At 42.5% G+C, this 11,942-nt stretch overlaps 1 protein-coding gene across 4 annotated transcripts; it reads left to right on the forward strand.

The window, feature by feature from the left end:
• Positions 1-684: 684 nt before the first annotated feature.
• Positions 685-8,336, forward strand: LOC306883568 (rho-related GTP-binding protein RhoG-like). Of its 4 annotated transcripts, none has more exons than XR_013785367.1 (3): positions 686-759; positions 5,017-6,092; positions 6,255-8,336. XR_013785367.1 is itself a non-coding variant. In XM_079438930.1 (2 exons), exon 2 carries the CDS (start codon positions 5,042-5,044, stop codon positions 5,615-5,617), a length of 576 nt encoding a protein of 191 aa, XP_079295056.1. In that variant the 5' UTR covers positions 685-759; positions 5,017-5,041; the 3' UTR covers positions 5,618-8,336. The 4 variants fall into 4 exon arrangements, 2 of the variants coding, with proteins under 2 accessions (XP_079295056.1, XP_079295057.1); XR_013785368.1 differs by having other exon boundaries at positions 5,017-5,999; positions 6,606-8,336; XM_079438930.1 differs by having other exon boundaries at positions 685-759; positions 5,017-8,336.
• Positions 8,337-11,942: the final 3,606 nt, after the last annotated feature.

Genomic DNA, 11,942 nt, shown 5'->3' on the forward strand with positions numbered 1-11,942 from the left:
TAATTCTTGACTTCAGTTGATTCTTATGGCATGTCCACAGAAATGTTAGAAATTGTAAGAATGTAAAAGTGTGAACTGGCTCATGAAAATAGAGTAATTGTGCCTCTTTGTCTCATAATTCAGTCAGAATTATAAACTCAGAATTCAGACTTTCTTGCATTTATTCATGCAGAGCAATAATAAAAAGACTTATTTCACAATTCAACACTCCTGAGGCAGAAAAACAAGAATTACGTCATATAATGTACGAATTTAGACTTTTCCAACTTCTGAGTTTGCATTTGGCAATTCTTTAGTTGTGAATAAAATAATGAAGGTAATAGCGAGTTTATGTCTATTTCTTCTCAGAATAGCCAGTTATCTCTCTCTGTAGCGTTTGTTTTCATTGTTGTGATCACTGAAGGGCTGACAAACACATGCGAAAAGCATTAAAACTAAAGAGAAACATATTTATTTACAGTGAAATATACATTATTACTCAGATCTCGTTTGTGATTGGTCAGTCCTGTTTGATAATGTAATATTGTTTAATTAATATACTGTAGAACTTAGAGCTTAATTCAAAAACGTAAATCTGAGCTACTGAAATGATTCCTAGCAAGATTTCGAGAGAGAGAGAATAAACATGTATCTGACGCAGAGTGAGTGCGGAACTTTTATTTTGAACCCGTCGCGTGCGTCTTCCGGGAGATGACGGCGTCTGCGGTCACGCGCGGGTTAGAGCTCTAGTCGGAGAGGAGCGCGAGGATATCAGAGGCGGTGAGAACTTCTTTAAACTCTTTTCATAAGTTTTATCATCGTGTTATGGCATACATTAAGACTCGTGTTTGTTCTGATGGTCAGTTGCTGAGTAAAACACATGTTCTGGGTGTGAAAAACATACAGGAAATACTTGTTTTCATTGGGCGCGCGCAGCAACTCCATATCAAACCTGATCACGAGCGACTCAGAACTACACTCTTATTATTATTATTAGTGTTAGTAGTATTGTTAGTAGTATTATCTGAAAAGTGCGTTCGTGGCGTGCTTGTTTTACATTGTGAAAGCATCCTTACACATAACGTTACTAACTTACAGAAGTGAGACTAAACACAATATTAGGCGTAATGATGATAAGAACAGTAATTAAAGTATTAATTATAGTAATATTTAATGTAACGGAAGAGTCGTGTGAAGTTTGGACAGTCACTGCTAATAGCAGCTAAGCAATGTCACAGACTCTAAAAGCGGTTTCCAGAGATAACGAAGGGTTAATTACCTAACATTAACACGTCATTAATAACGTGTGCTGTCGTGTTGATTAATTACTTCAATATGAATAGAAGACTAGTTAGCGAACTTCTTAAGTGTTCGATAGCTAATCTAGCGGCTAGCATTAGCAGCTTCTGCAACAACAGTCTGTCAGAGTCACCTGAGAGTCTGATCACCTGACTCACCTGAGAGTCTGATTAATATCTGATCAATACCTGGCTCACCTGAGAGTCTGATCAATATCTGATCACCTGACTCACCTGAGAGTCTGATCAATCTGATCAATACCTGACTCACCTGAGAGTCTGATTAATATCTGACTCACCTGAGAGTCTGATCAATTACCTGACTCACCTGAGTGTCTGATTAATATCTGATCAATACCTGACTCACCTGAGAGTCTGATTAATATCTGATCAATACCTGACTCACCTGAGAGTCTGATCAATCTGATCAATACCTGACTCACCTGAGTGTCTGATTAATATCTGATCAATACCTGACTCATCTGAGAGTCTGATCAATATCTGATCACCTGACTCACCTGAGAGTCTGATCAATACCTGACTCACCTGAGATTCTGATCAATACCTGACTCACCTGAGAGTCTGATCAATACCTGACTCACCTGAGATTCTGATCAATACCTGACTTACCTGAGAAGTCTGATCAATACCTGATCAATACCTGACTCACCTGAGATTCTGATCAATACCTGACTCACCTGAGAGTCTGATCAATACCTGACTCACCTGAGATTCTGATCAATACCTGACTCACCTGAGATTCTGATCAATACCTGATCAATACCTGACTCACCTGAGAGTCTGATCAATACCTGACTCACCTGAGAGTCTGATCAATACCTGACTCACCTGAGAGTCTGATCAATACCTGACTCACCTGAGAGTCTGATCAATACCTGATCAATACCTGACTCACCTGAGAGTCTGATCAATACCTGATCAATACCTGACTCACCTGAGAGTCTGATCAATACCTGATCAATACCTGACTCACCTGAGAGTCTGATCAATCTGATCAATACCTGACTCACCTGAGAGTCTGATCAATACCTGATCAATACCTGACTCACCTGAGAGTCTGATCAATACCTGACTCACCTGAGAGTCTGATCAATCTGATCAATACCTGACTCACCTGAGATTCTGATCAATACCTGATCAATACCTGACTCACCTGAGAGTCTGATCAATACCTGACTCACCTGAGAGTCTGATCAATACCTGATCAATACCTGACTCACCTGAGAGTCTGATCAATACCTGACTCACCTGAGAGTCTGATCAATCTGATCAATACCTGACTCACCTGAGAGTCTGATCAATACCTGATCAATACCTGACTCACCTGAGAGTCTGATCAATACCTGACTCACCTGAGAGTCTGATCAATCTGATCAATACCTGACTCACCTGAGATTCTGATCAATACCTGATCAATACCTGACTCACCTGAGAGTCTGATCAATCTGATCAATACCTGACTCACCTGAGAGTCTGATCAATACCTGATCAATACCTGACTCACCTGAGAGTCTGATCAATACCTGACTCACCTGAGAGTCTGATCAATCTGATCAATACCTGACTCACCTGAGATTCTGATCAATACCTGATCAATACCTGACTCACCTGAGAGTCTGATCAATACCTGATCAATACCTGACTCACCTGAGAGTCTGATCAATACCTGACTCACCTGAGAGTCTGATCAATCTGATCAATACCTGACTCACCTGAGATTCTGATCAATACCTGATCAATACCTGACTCACCTGAGAGTCTGATCAATACCTGATCAATACCTGACTCACCTGAGAGTCTGATCAATCTGATCAATACCTGACTCACCTGAGAGTCTGATCAATCTGATCAATACCTGACTCACCTGAGAGTCTGATCAATACCTGACTCATTGCCGGAAAGTGAGCCAACCCCAGTGTAAGGCTAAAAACAGCCTAATGTTTTTAATATGACTCAGTTTGTATTTAACATAACAATTTAATAGAAACATCGTAAGCTACTAATTATAATGCTTACATTTAATTAGTTATTCAAAAAGCAGTTACAGAAAACGAGCAAAGAACATTACATTACCAGAGAACATCATCACTGACTCCGTCTAGTGTGAGTTAATGCAGTTTAAAACACTCCTGGTATAATCAGTGAAGCTGTCTGCACTGTATGATGAATACATCTCTTACATCGCATAATATATATATATAACTCTGCTGTTTCAGCGATGACTCATCTGAACGCCTCGGATTGGCCACGGCATTCATAAACTCAACATAATCGTGTGTGATTGGTTATAACTAGGGCTGCATGATATGTGTGACCCTGGACCACAAAACCAGTCTTAAGTGTCAATTGTTTCTAAACTGAGATTTATACTTTCCATAGCTTTCAATTGATGTGTGGTTTATGATAGAACAAGATATTAGAAAACTATTAGACAATCTGGAATCTGAGGATACAAAAAAATCTAAATATTGAGAAAATCTCCTTTAAAGTTGTTCAAATGAAGTTCTTAGCAATGCATATTACTAATCAAATGAAGTTTTGATATATTTACATTAGGATATTTACTAAATATCTTCATGGAACATGATCTTAATATCCTGATGATTTTTGGCATAAAAGAAAAATGTTGACTCAGACAATGTATTGTTGTCTATTGCTACAAATATAGCTGTGCTACTGATGACTGCTTTTGTGCTGCAAGGACACGTGTGCATGCGATTGTCGTGCGCATCTCATCAGTAAAGCTGGTTCTGTGATTAGTAGTTAATCTCCATCATCTGCTTTCAGATCGCGCAGCCCTAGTTATAAACGCACAACACTGTAAAAAGAAATATAATGGAAAGAATAGGCCCTAATATTAATTAGCTAGTATTACTATCCTGATAATAATAATAATTATCTTGCTATCGTCAAAGGCATCAGCCACAGGCGATATCTGTGACTATCGTCGATACACAATACTATCATGGATAGTAGACAACAGCTTCATCATAACTATAGCAACTCTTTTGGTAGAAATGGGGGATTTATACTTTTGTTCAGCTCAAGCACAAAATGTGTGTCCCTGCAGCACAGAAGCAGTCATGAGTAACACAGGTATATTTGTAGCAATAGACAACAATACATTGTATGGATCAAAATTATACATTTCTCTTTTATGACAAAAATCATTAGGATATTAAGATCATGTTCCATTAAGATATTTAGTAAATTTCCTACCATAAATATATCAAAATGTAATGTTTTAGTGATATGCATTCGGGATGTAACAAAATCTAAATCTCACTATATGTTAATATCGCGATATGAAGTCCACGATACGATATTTATTGCAATGTTTAAAAAAAAAAGATAAATGAAGAATTGGAAAAAAAAAATTGTGAATTTTAAAGTTCAATTATTCTATCTTCAGTATTAAGAGCTCCAACCCATGTTCTTAACTAAGAAAACTTAAGTCAGAAAAAAGTAGTGCTGTCTTACGATTAATCGCATCCAAAATAAAAGTTTTTGTTTACATAATATGTGTGTGTGTGTATATTTACATTTTCAAATAGCTGCATCTCAGCCTATATTGTCCTGTCCTAGCAAACCATACATCAATGGAGAGCTTATTTATTCAGCTTTTAGATGATGTATAAACCTCAATTTAAAAAAATTGACCCTTATGTCTGGTTTTGTGGTCCAGGGTCACATTTGAGGCTTATTCTCTTGGCCACAGGTGCCGCTGCCCGTGAGGACGCAGAATGCAGACCATTAAGTGTGTGGTGGTGGGCGACGGGGCGGTGGGCAAGACGTGCCTCCTCATCGCCTACACCACCAACGCCTTTCCTGAGGAGTACATCCCCACCGTGTTTGACAACTACAGCGCTCAGATGAGCGTGGACGGCCGAACAGTCAGCCTCAACCTGTGGGACACGGCGGGTCAGGAGGAGTACGACCGCCTGCGCACGCTCTCCTACCCGCAGACCAACGTCTTCATCATCTGCTTCTCCATCGGCAGCCCCTCGTCCTTCGCCAACGTGCGGCACAAGTGGCACCCCGAGGTGTCGCACCACTGCCCCAGCGTGCCCATCCTGCTGGTGGGCACCAAGCGGGATCTGCGCTCGGATGCGGAGACGTTGAAGAAGCTGAAGGAGCAGGGCCTGGCGCCCACCTCTCACCAGCAGGGCGGCGCTCTGGCCAAGCAGATCGGCGCCGTCAAGTACCTGGAGTGCTCTGCTCTGCTGCAGGAGGGAGTGCGGGAGGTGTTTGTGGAGGCCGTGCGTGCCATGCTCTACCCCGTTACCAAAAAGAATGCCAAGAAGTGTGTGCTCTTATAGTCGGCCGCGACGGAGATGAACTCGTAAAAACAAGCTGCGCCGGGGGCCCTGTTTTTCTTCTCTTGCTTGACTTCTTCGTGTCTCATTGCCTTGTCAAGTCAAGTCACCTTTATTTATATAGCGCTTTTAACAATGTAAATCGTGTCAAAGCAACTGCACAATATCAAAAAAGGAAAATAGTGTGTCAATAATGGAAAATGAAAAGATTTTCAGTTAAAGACATTTCATTATTGATTCAGTGATATCATCATCCAGCTCAGTTCAGTTTAAATGGTGTCTTTGCAATCAGGTCGACGATATCGCTAGAAATGAAGTGGAAATGTTGAAATTGCTTGCCTGTTTTCTTTTTTTCTTGTTGTTTATTAATAACAGTTTGTTGCCAGTAGGGGTGCGACGATAAATCAATTTGTGGTTTTCCGAATGCATTGCGATTCTCTCTTGAATGGATTCTGAGCTTAGTTTTGAACAGCAGATGGTACTGCGTGAAATGTGAGCGTTTGAATGTGTGGTTAAAAACTAGCCTAGAGCGCCATCTGCTGTTAAAACTAAGCTTAGAATAGATTCCTTAAATTCGTGGATCGATTCTGCATTTTTGGGCAAATTTTGAATGGATTCTGAGCTTAGTTTTGAACAGCAGATGGCGCTGCGTGCTTTAGAAACAGTTGTACTTTTGCTTATTACCAAATCTTTAAGCACATACCACTTGAACCTAAAATAATCATTCATAAAGTTCTTAAAGGTTGAAGCGAATTACAAGGGTGTTCACAGTGGGCTGTGTTTCCATTAACCTTGCAACATAAAAGCTAAGGTGCAAGTACATTTAAGCATTTACGTGACTCTTCGTCATGAACATTTGAGTGTGCGGTTTAAAACTAGCCTAGAGCACCATCTGCTGTTAAAATAAGCTCAGAATTGGTTCCTGAGAATCACAATGCATTCTGAAATTCGTGGAATCAACCCATGAATCGATTTATTGTCGCACCCCTAGTTGCCAGGTCCACTTGATGAACAATATATTAGATTAGCGATGTCCGCGTCTGTCTGTCGCGGCGGCCTGTGTGTTTCGATAAATGTGCAATATAATGAAGACTGAATGAGCTCCACACATCAGACTTACGTTTATAGATATCCCAGCCAAATCTTTCATGTGCCTTCAGAATGATTTTTAATACGCGTATTGTGTTTTATCCATAGCCGTTCAGCAATATTTCGATAGGTTGTGTAAAATGGATTGTCCAGGTTGCACTGTGTTAATTTTATGCAGAAAACTGCAGGATATATTTCACTCCAAAATCAAAAGAAAAAAAATACTCTCCATAAAGAAATTAAATCTTTTTTTAAGGAGCATAAAGATTTTTTAATGCAAAAAAGTCCCCCAAAGAAAGTCACTTCTCCAGAAACAGTGACTGATATACATATAGTACTACAAATACTGTAATGCTGTACATTTCCAGTTATATTTTTACAAATGCAAATTATTATATTTTAGTTTTTGGTATATAAGTCTTAATGGTCCAAAACGAGATATTTTTAATGCTAAATATATTTCCTTAGTTGTGATTTTGGGGTTAAATATGACCCTGAAGCTTTGTTTGATTAACCCATCATCCTGAGAATCGTGCCTTATGTGCTTTTTATATAAAGGGCTGCGTCCCGCTGCTGAACAAGTGTTAGTACTGTTATTGCAATGGCAGATTTGAGCATTGGCCCGTATTTTCCTCTTCAGAGACGGTCCATCAGGGTACTCTTCATGCCTTACTGAGCTCACCGTAACGCCTTGTGTTAGAGTTACTCTTATCTGCCGCCGTGTGTGACGCTCCATGAGAGTCTCATTTAGTGATGGCCTCACAAACACCAAAACACTGATGAGTCCAGAGTGCAAAAAAAACCTGGGAAGATCTCATGTCTCATTTTAAGGTGGTTGTTTGTTATTGTTAAGCAACAAGTTTTATTTTTGGTTATGCATGTTCAAAAAGAGGCCTGATGTTGTCCGTCATGTTACCCAACAACACTGGCCGCTGTATTTCAACATCCTCATCTCACGCACATCAGCATTTAAAGATGTGAGACGATTTCCAGTGTTGCGGTTCCCATAGAAGCGTCTCTGCGTCTCAGCGCAGTGACTATACCGGTCGCTGATATGCGTGTGATTAGCTTTCAGAACTGGAAGTCGTGGTTAAACTGACGTGTGTGGAAACCTGACTAGACAGCCTATGTATTATAACTGAATTAGTCATATATTTTTTTAATTGCCTTGTGTTTTTAACTTCTTGCTTTTTCTGAACTGTCTGCACAACTTGACCAAAGAGTGCCTTTGGATACAAAGATGTGTTGTGGAGTAACTGGACTAGTTTATGTTAATGTTTGAGTCAGCAATCACAATGTTTCTGTTGTTAAACCAGGACAGTGTCTAATCATTGCTTACTTTTTAAATTCAATGACCAAACTGGATGCAAGTGTTGTGTAAGGGACGTGAAATCTGTGCAAACGCTGAAATCACTATTAGGTGTGCCGCTGGTGAATGACGAGTGAACCGCTTTCTGGTTCATCTTTCACAGTAATAGTGCGGCTTCAGTTGCTGTCTATGGTATGTGGTACTGCATATATACACTGGGAACTATTTTTTATCAAAATTGCCATTTTATAACCAAAATAAATTGTATAAATGAACTAACCGTGAAATTATTTAAAATTATGCACAATAAATTTTTACACTCCTCCTTTGACTTGTGTGTGCTATGATTGTGTTGCTGACGCAGACAGAGGTACATCGGAGACCGTCGCTGCTGCTGCTGAAGTGCAGCACATGCTCTTAAGATTGTTTCCGCTGCTGCTGCCGTGCACAAGCCACAACAAAGAGCTGATGGATATCAAGACGCTGCTAGCAGCTCCACTGCACGCTTCATTTCACGAGAGCATGTGGCAGGCCCGAGTCGGACGCATTGCTTTGTGGTGGCAACCTAGATGCTGCCTGTTTGAGATGGTTTCACACTTCAGCTGCAAAACAAGACACACTGCTTTTTATTCTCATTCATTTTGGGAAATGCATTCAAGTGATTTAAATTTGGAAAGATTGCTTGTTTGGAGACATGCAACGGGTGCAATATTGCATTACTCTAATGTGCTGCACTTTATGCAATTTAGTAACTATATTAAACTTAAGTTGATGGCTTCCACTAGGTGGCAACACAGACATCTACCCCCAGTTTCACAAGACCAAGTTTAAGACTAGTCCCAGACTAAAATCTAAATCTGAGCTGTTTGAACTGAAAGAAACTTGCACTGACTGATCTTAAAACATATCAGTGCCTTTGTTTTGTCTCAAGATGCAAACCGGTAATGTTTTTTCTAAGGCACATTTATAAAAATCACTTAAATGTCCTAATTGAACTATGACCTAATCCTGGTTTAGTCTAAACCCGGTCTGTGAAACCAGACCCTAGTGTTTTCAGAATTGTCTGTTCAGTTAAAATATGTAAATATTCTCCTGAGCCATTGTTTCTGTGACTTGAGCTGTTTCAACGAGAAGCACGACTGGACAGAATAAATCAACGTGTTTCTAGAATATAATCTGTATGCTCACATTTGAAAAACTAGTATTTTAATAGGTTTCCCTAGTAAAAGGTAATATATTTAAAATATATTTATTTCATGCCAAGTATTGTTCAAATCATATTTAATGACATCGCTCAAGATTTACTGATATATAAATTATAATTAAACTTTATAATATTAAGCCAAAAATGTGTTTTAACGTCACTATTCATGAGGATTCCTAAGATGGCGCCGGTGAGATCGGCTGCCGTCACGACTGCTCCGACCAAACTTTGTCTTTTTTTGTTATTTTTTCGTATTGTTAACTATAAACACCGGTTTCTTTTTGTAAGATGGCCATTCTTACATACGACAGGGCCACTCTTATTTCTATTGGTGCACAATGCACTAACCTTTCGCCGACTTTGAACCCGGACCCATCCTGGCCGAGCGAGATCCTGAGAAGGAACAAAGGACGCGACCCGTACCGGCGTCCTCGAGGGAAACGAGCCGGCGTCAGGAACAGGCTGAGGGCTCGCGCACACCGCGCTCCCTTACCAAGTGTCCTGCTCGCCAATGTCCAGTCGCTGGATAACAAACTCGATGACCTCAGGGCAAGAGTCAGGTTCCAGAGGGACATTCGGGACTGCAACCTTCTCTGTTTCACCGAGACATGGCTGAACCCAGCGGTACCAGACCACGCCATCCAGCCGGCCGAGTTCTTCTCGGTTTACCGCATGGACAGAACGCTGGACTCGGGGAAGACTAGGGGAGGTGGAGTATGTCTGATGGCGAACAACCACTGGTGCGACAGCGCGAGCATTGTTCCCCTCTCACGCTCCTGCACACCGAATCTTGAACTTCTGACCATCAAATGTCGCCCTTTTTATCTCCCTCGGGAATTTAGCTCGGTCATCGTCAGTGCCGTTTATATTCCACCTCAAGCGGACACGGACACTGCGATATGGGATTTACATGAAACACTACACCTTCACCAGACACAGCACCGGGACGCCGCATTCATTGTTTTGGGAGATTTCAACAGTGCCAACCTCAAGCGTGCACTGCCGAACTTCCATCAGCACATCAGCTGCCCCACCAGGGGCGAAAGGACATTAGATCACTGTTACACCCCATATAAGAACGGCTACAAGGCACAGTCACAACCACCGTTTGGGAAATCGGACCACGCCGCCATCTTCCTCATGCCTGTTTACAAACAGAGGCTGAAACAGGAAGCCCCGGTGCAGAGGGAGGTCCAACGCTGGACGGACCAATCGGTGGCCGCTCTGCAGGACGCGCTAGATGACGCAGACTGGGACATGTTCCGGCGCAGCTCTGATGACGTCAGCTTGTTTACGGAAGCGGTTGTGGGATTTATAGAGAAACTAATGGATGATACGGTGCAGAAAACCATCATCAGGACGTTTCCCAACCAGAAGCCGTGGGTGGATAAAACCATCCGCGACGCCCTGAGATCCCGCTCCGCTGCCTACAACACAGGGCTCATCACCGGGAACATGGATGATTACAAGGCTGCATCTTACAGCGTGCGCAGATCGGTGAAGGAGGCGAAGCAGCGCTACGGGAGGAAACTAGAGTCGCAATTCCAACATGGCGACTCTAGGAGCCTGTGGCAGGGACTTAGAACCATCACGGACTATAAAACACCACCCTCCAGATCGGGGAATGCGGACGCCTCTCTGGCTGACGAGCTGAACACTTTTTATGCTCGCTTCGAGGCTGCAGCTAATCACGCTAACGGCGCTAGCAGTGCTAACTGCATGCACGCTGAGGAAGCCGGTGAGGACAACGTATTCACCATCACGGAGCATGACGTGAGGAGGGCATTCAAGAGAGTGAACATCAGGAAGGCAGCAGGACCAGATGGCATCACAGGTCGGGTTCTGAAGGCCTGCGCTGACCAGCTAGCACCGGTGTTCACCGAGATCTTCAACCTCTCCCTGGAACAGTCCATAGTCCCCTCATGCTTTAAGCAGTCCACCATTGTTCCTGTCCCCAAGAAACCGCAGCCCACCTGCCTAAACGACTATCACCCTGTAGCCCTCACATCAGTGGTGATGAAGTGCTTTGAGAGACTGGTCAGAGACTTCATCATTGCATCACTACCAGACACACTGGATCCACTACAGTTTGCATACAGACATAACCGCTCCACGGAGGATGCCATCTCACACCTCCTCCACACCACAACATGTCACCTGGACTGCAGAAAAGGGAATTATGTAAAAATGCTGTTTGTGGACTACAGTTCAGCGTTTAACACCATAATTCCCTCCACACTCACCTCCAAGTTGGAGGTCCTTGGTCTCAGCACATCCTTGTGCCAATGGATCTCCAGCTTCCTGAAGGACAGACAGCAAGCCGTACGGATGGGTAAACACACCTCATCCTCCATCACCCTAAGCACTGGAGCCCCTCAAGGTTGTGTTCTGAGCCCCCTGCTGTACTCACTGTACACCTATGACTGTGTGGCCACTTCCAACTCCACCACCATCATCAAGTTTGCTGATGACACTGTTGTGTTGGGCCTGATCTCAGACAACGACGAGACGGCCTACATACAGGAGATTAAGAACCTGGAGAGTTGGTGCCAGGTGAATAGTCTACACCTGAACATCAGCAAAACTAAGGAGCTGATAGTGGACTTCAGTACGAAGCAGGAGCGGTCATACCAGCCGATCACGATCAGCGGGACTCCAGTGGAGAGAGTGGACAGCTTCAGATACCTGGGTGTTCACATCACGCAGGACTTGACTTGGTCCTGTCA

Source organism: Barbus barbus (assembly GCF_936440315.1).
Source record: "Barbus barbus genome assembly, chromosome: 17".
In the NCBI taxonomy this organism is placed as follows: domain Eukaryota; kingdom Metazoa; phylum Chordata; class Actinopteri; order Cypriniformes; family Cyprinidae; genus Barbus; species Barbus barbus.

Coding starts and splice junctions, on each gene's coding strand:
- LOC306883568 (XM_079438930.1), top strand. CDS start 5,042: ATGCAGACCATTAAGTGTGTGGTGGTGGGCGACGGGGCGGTGGGCAAG.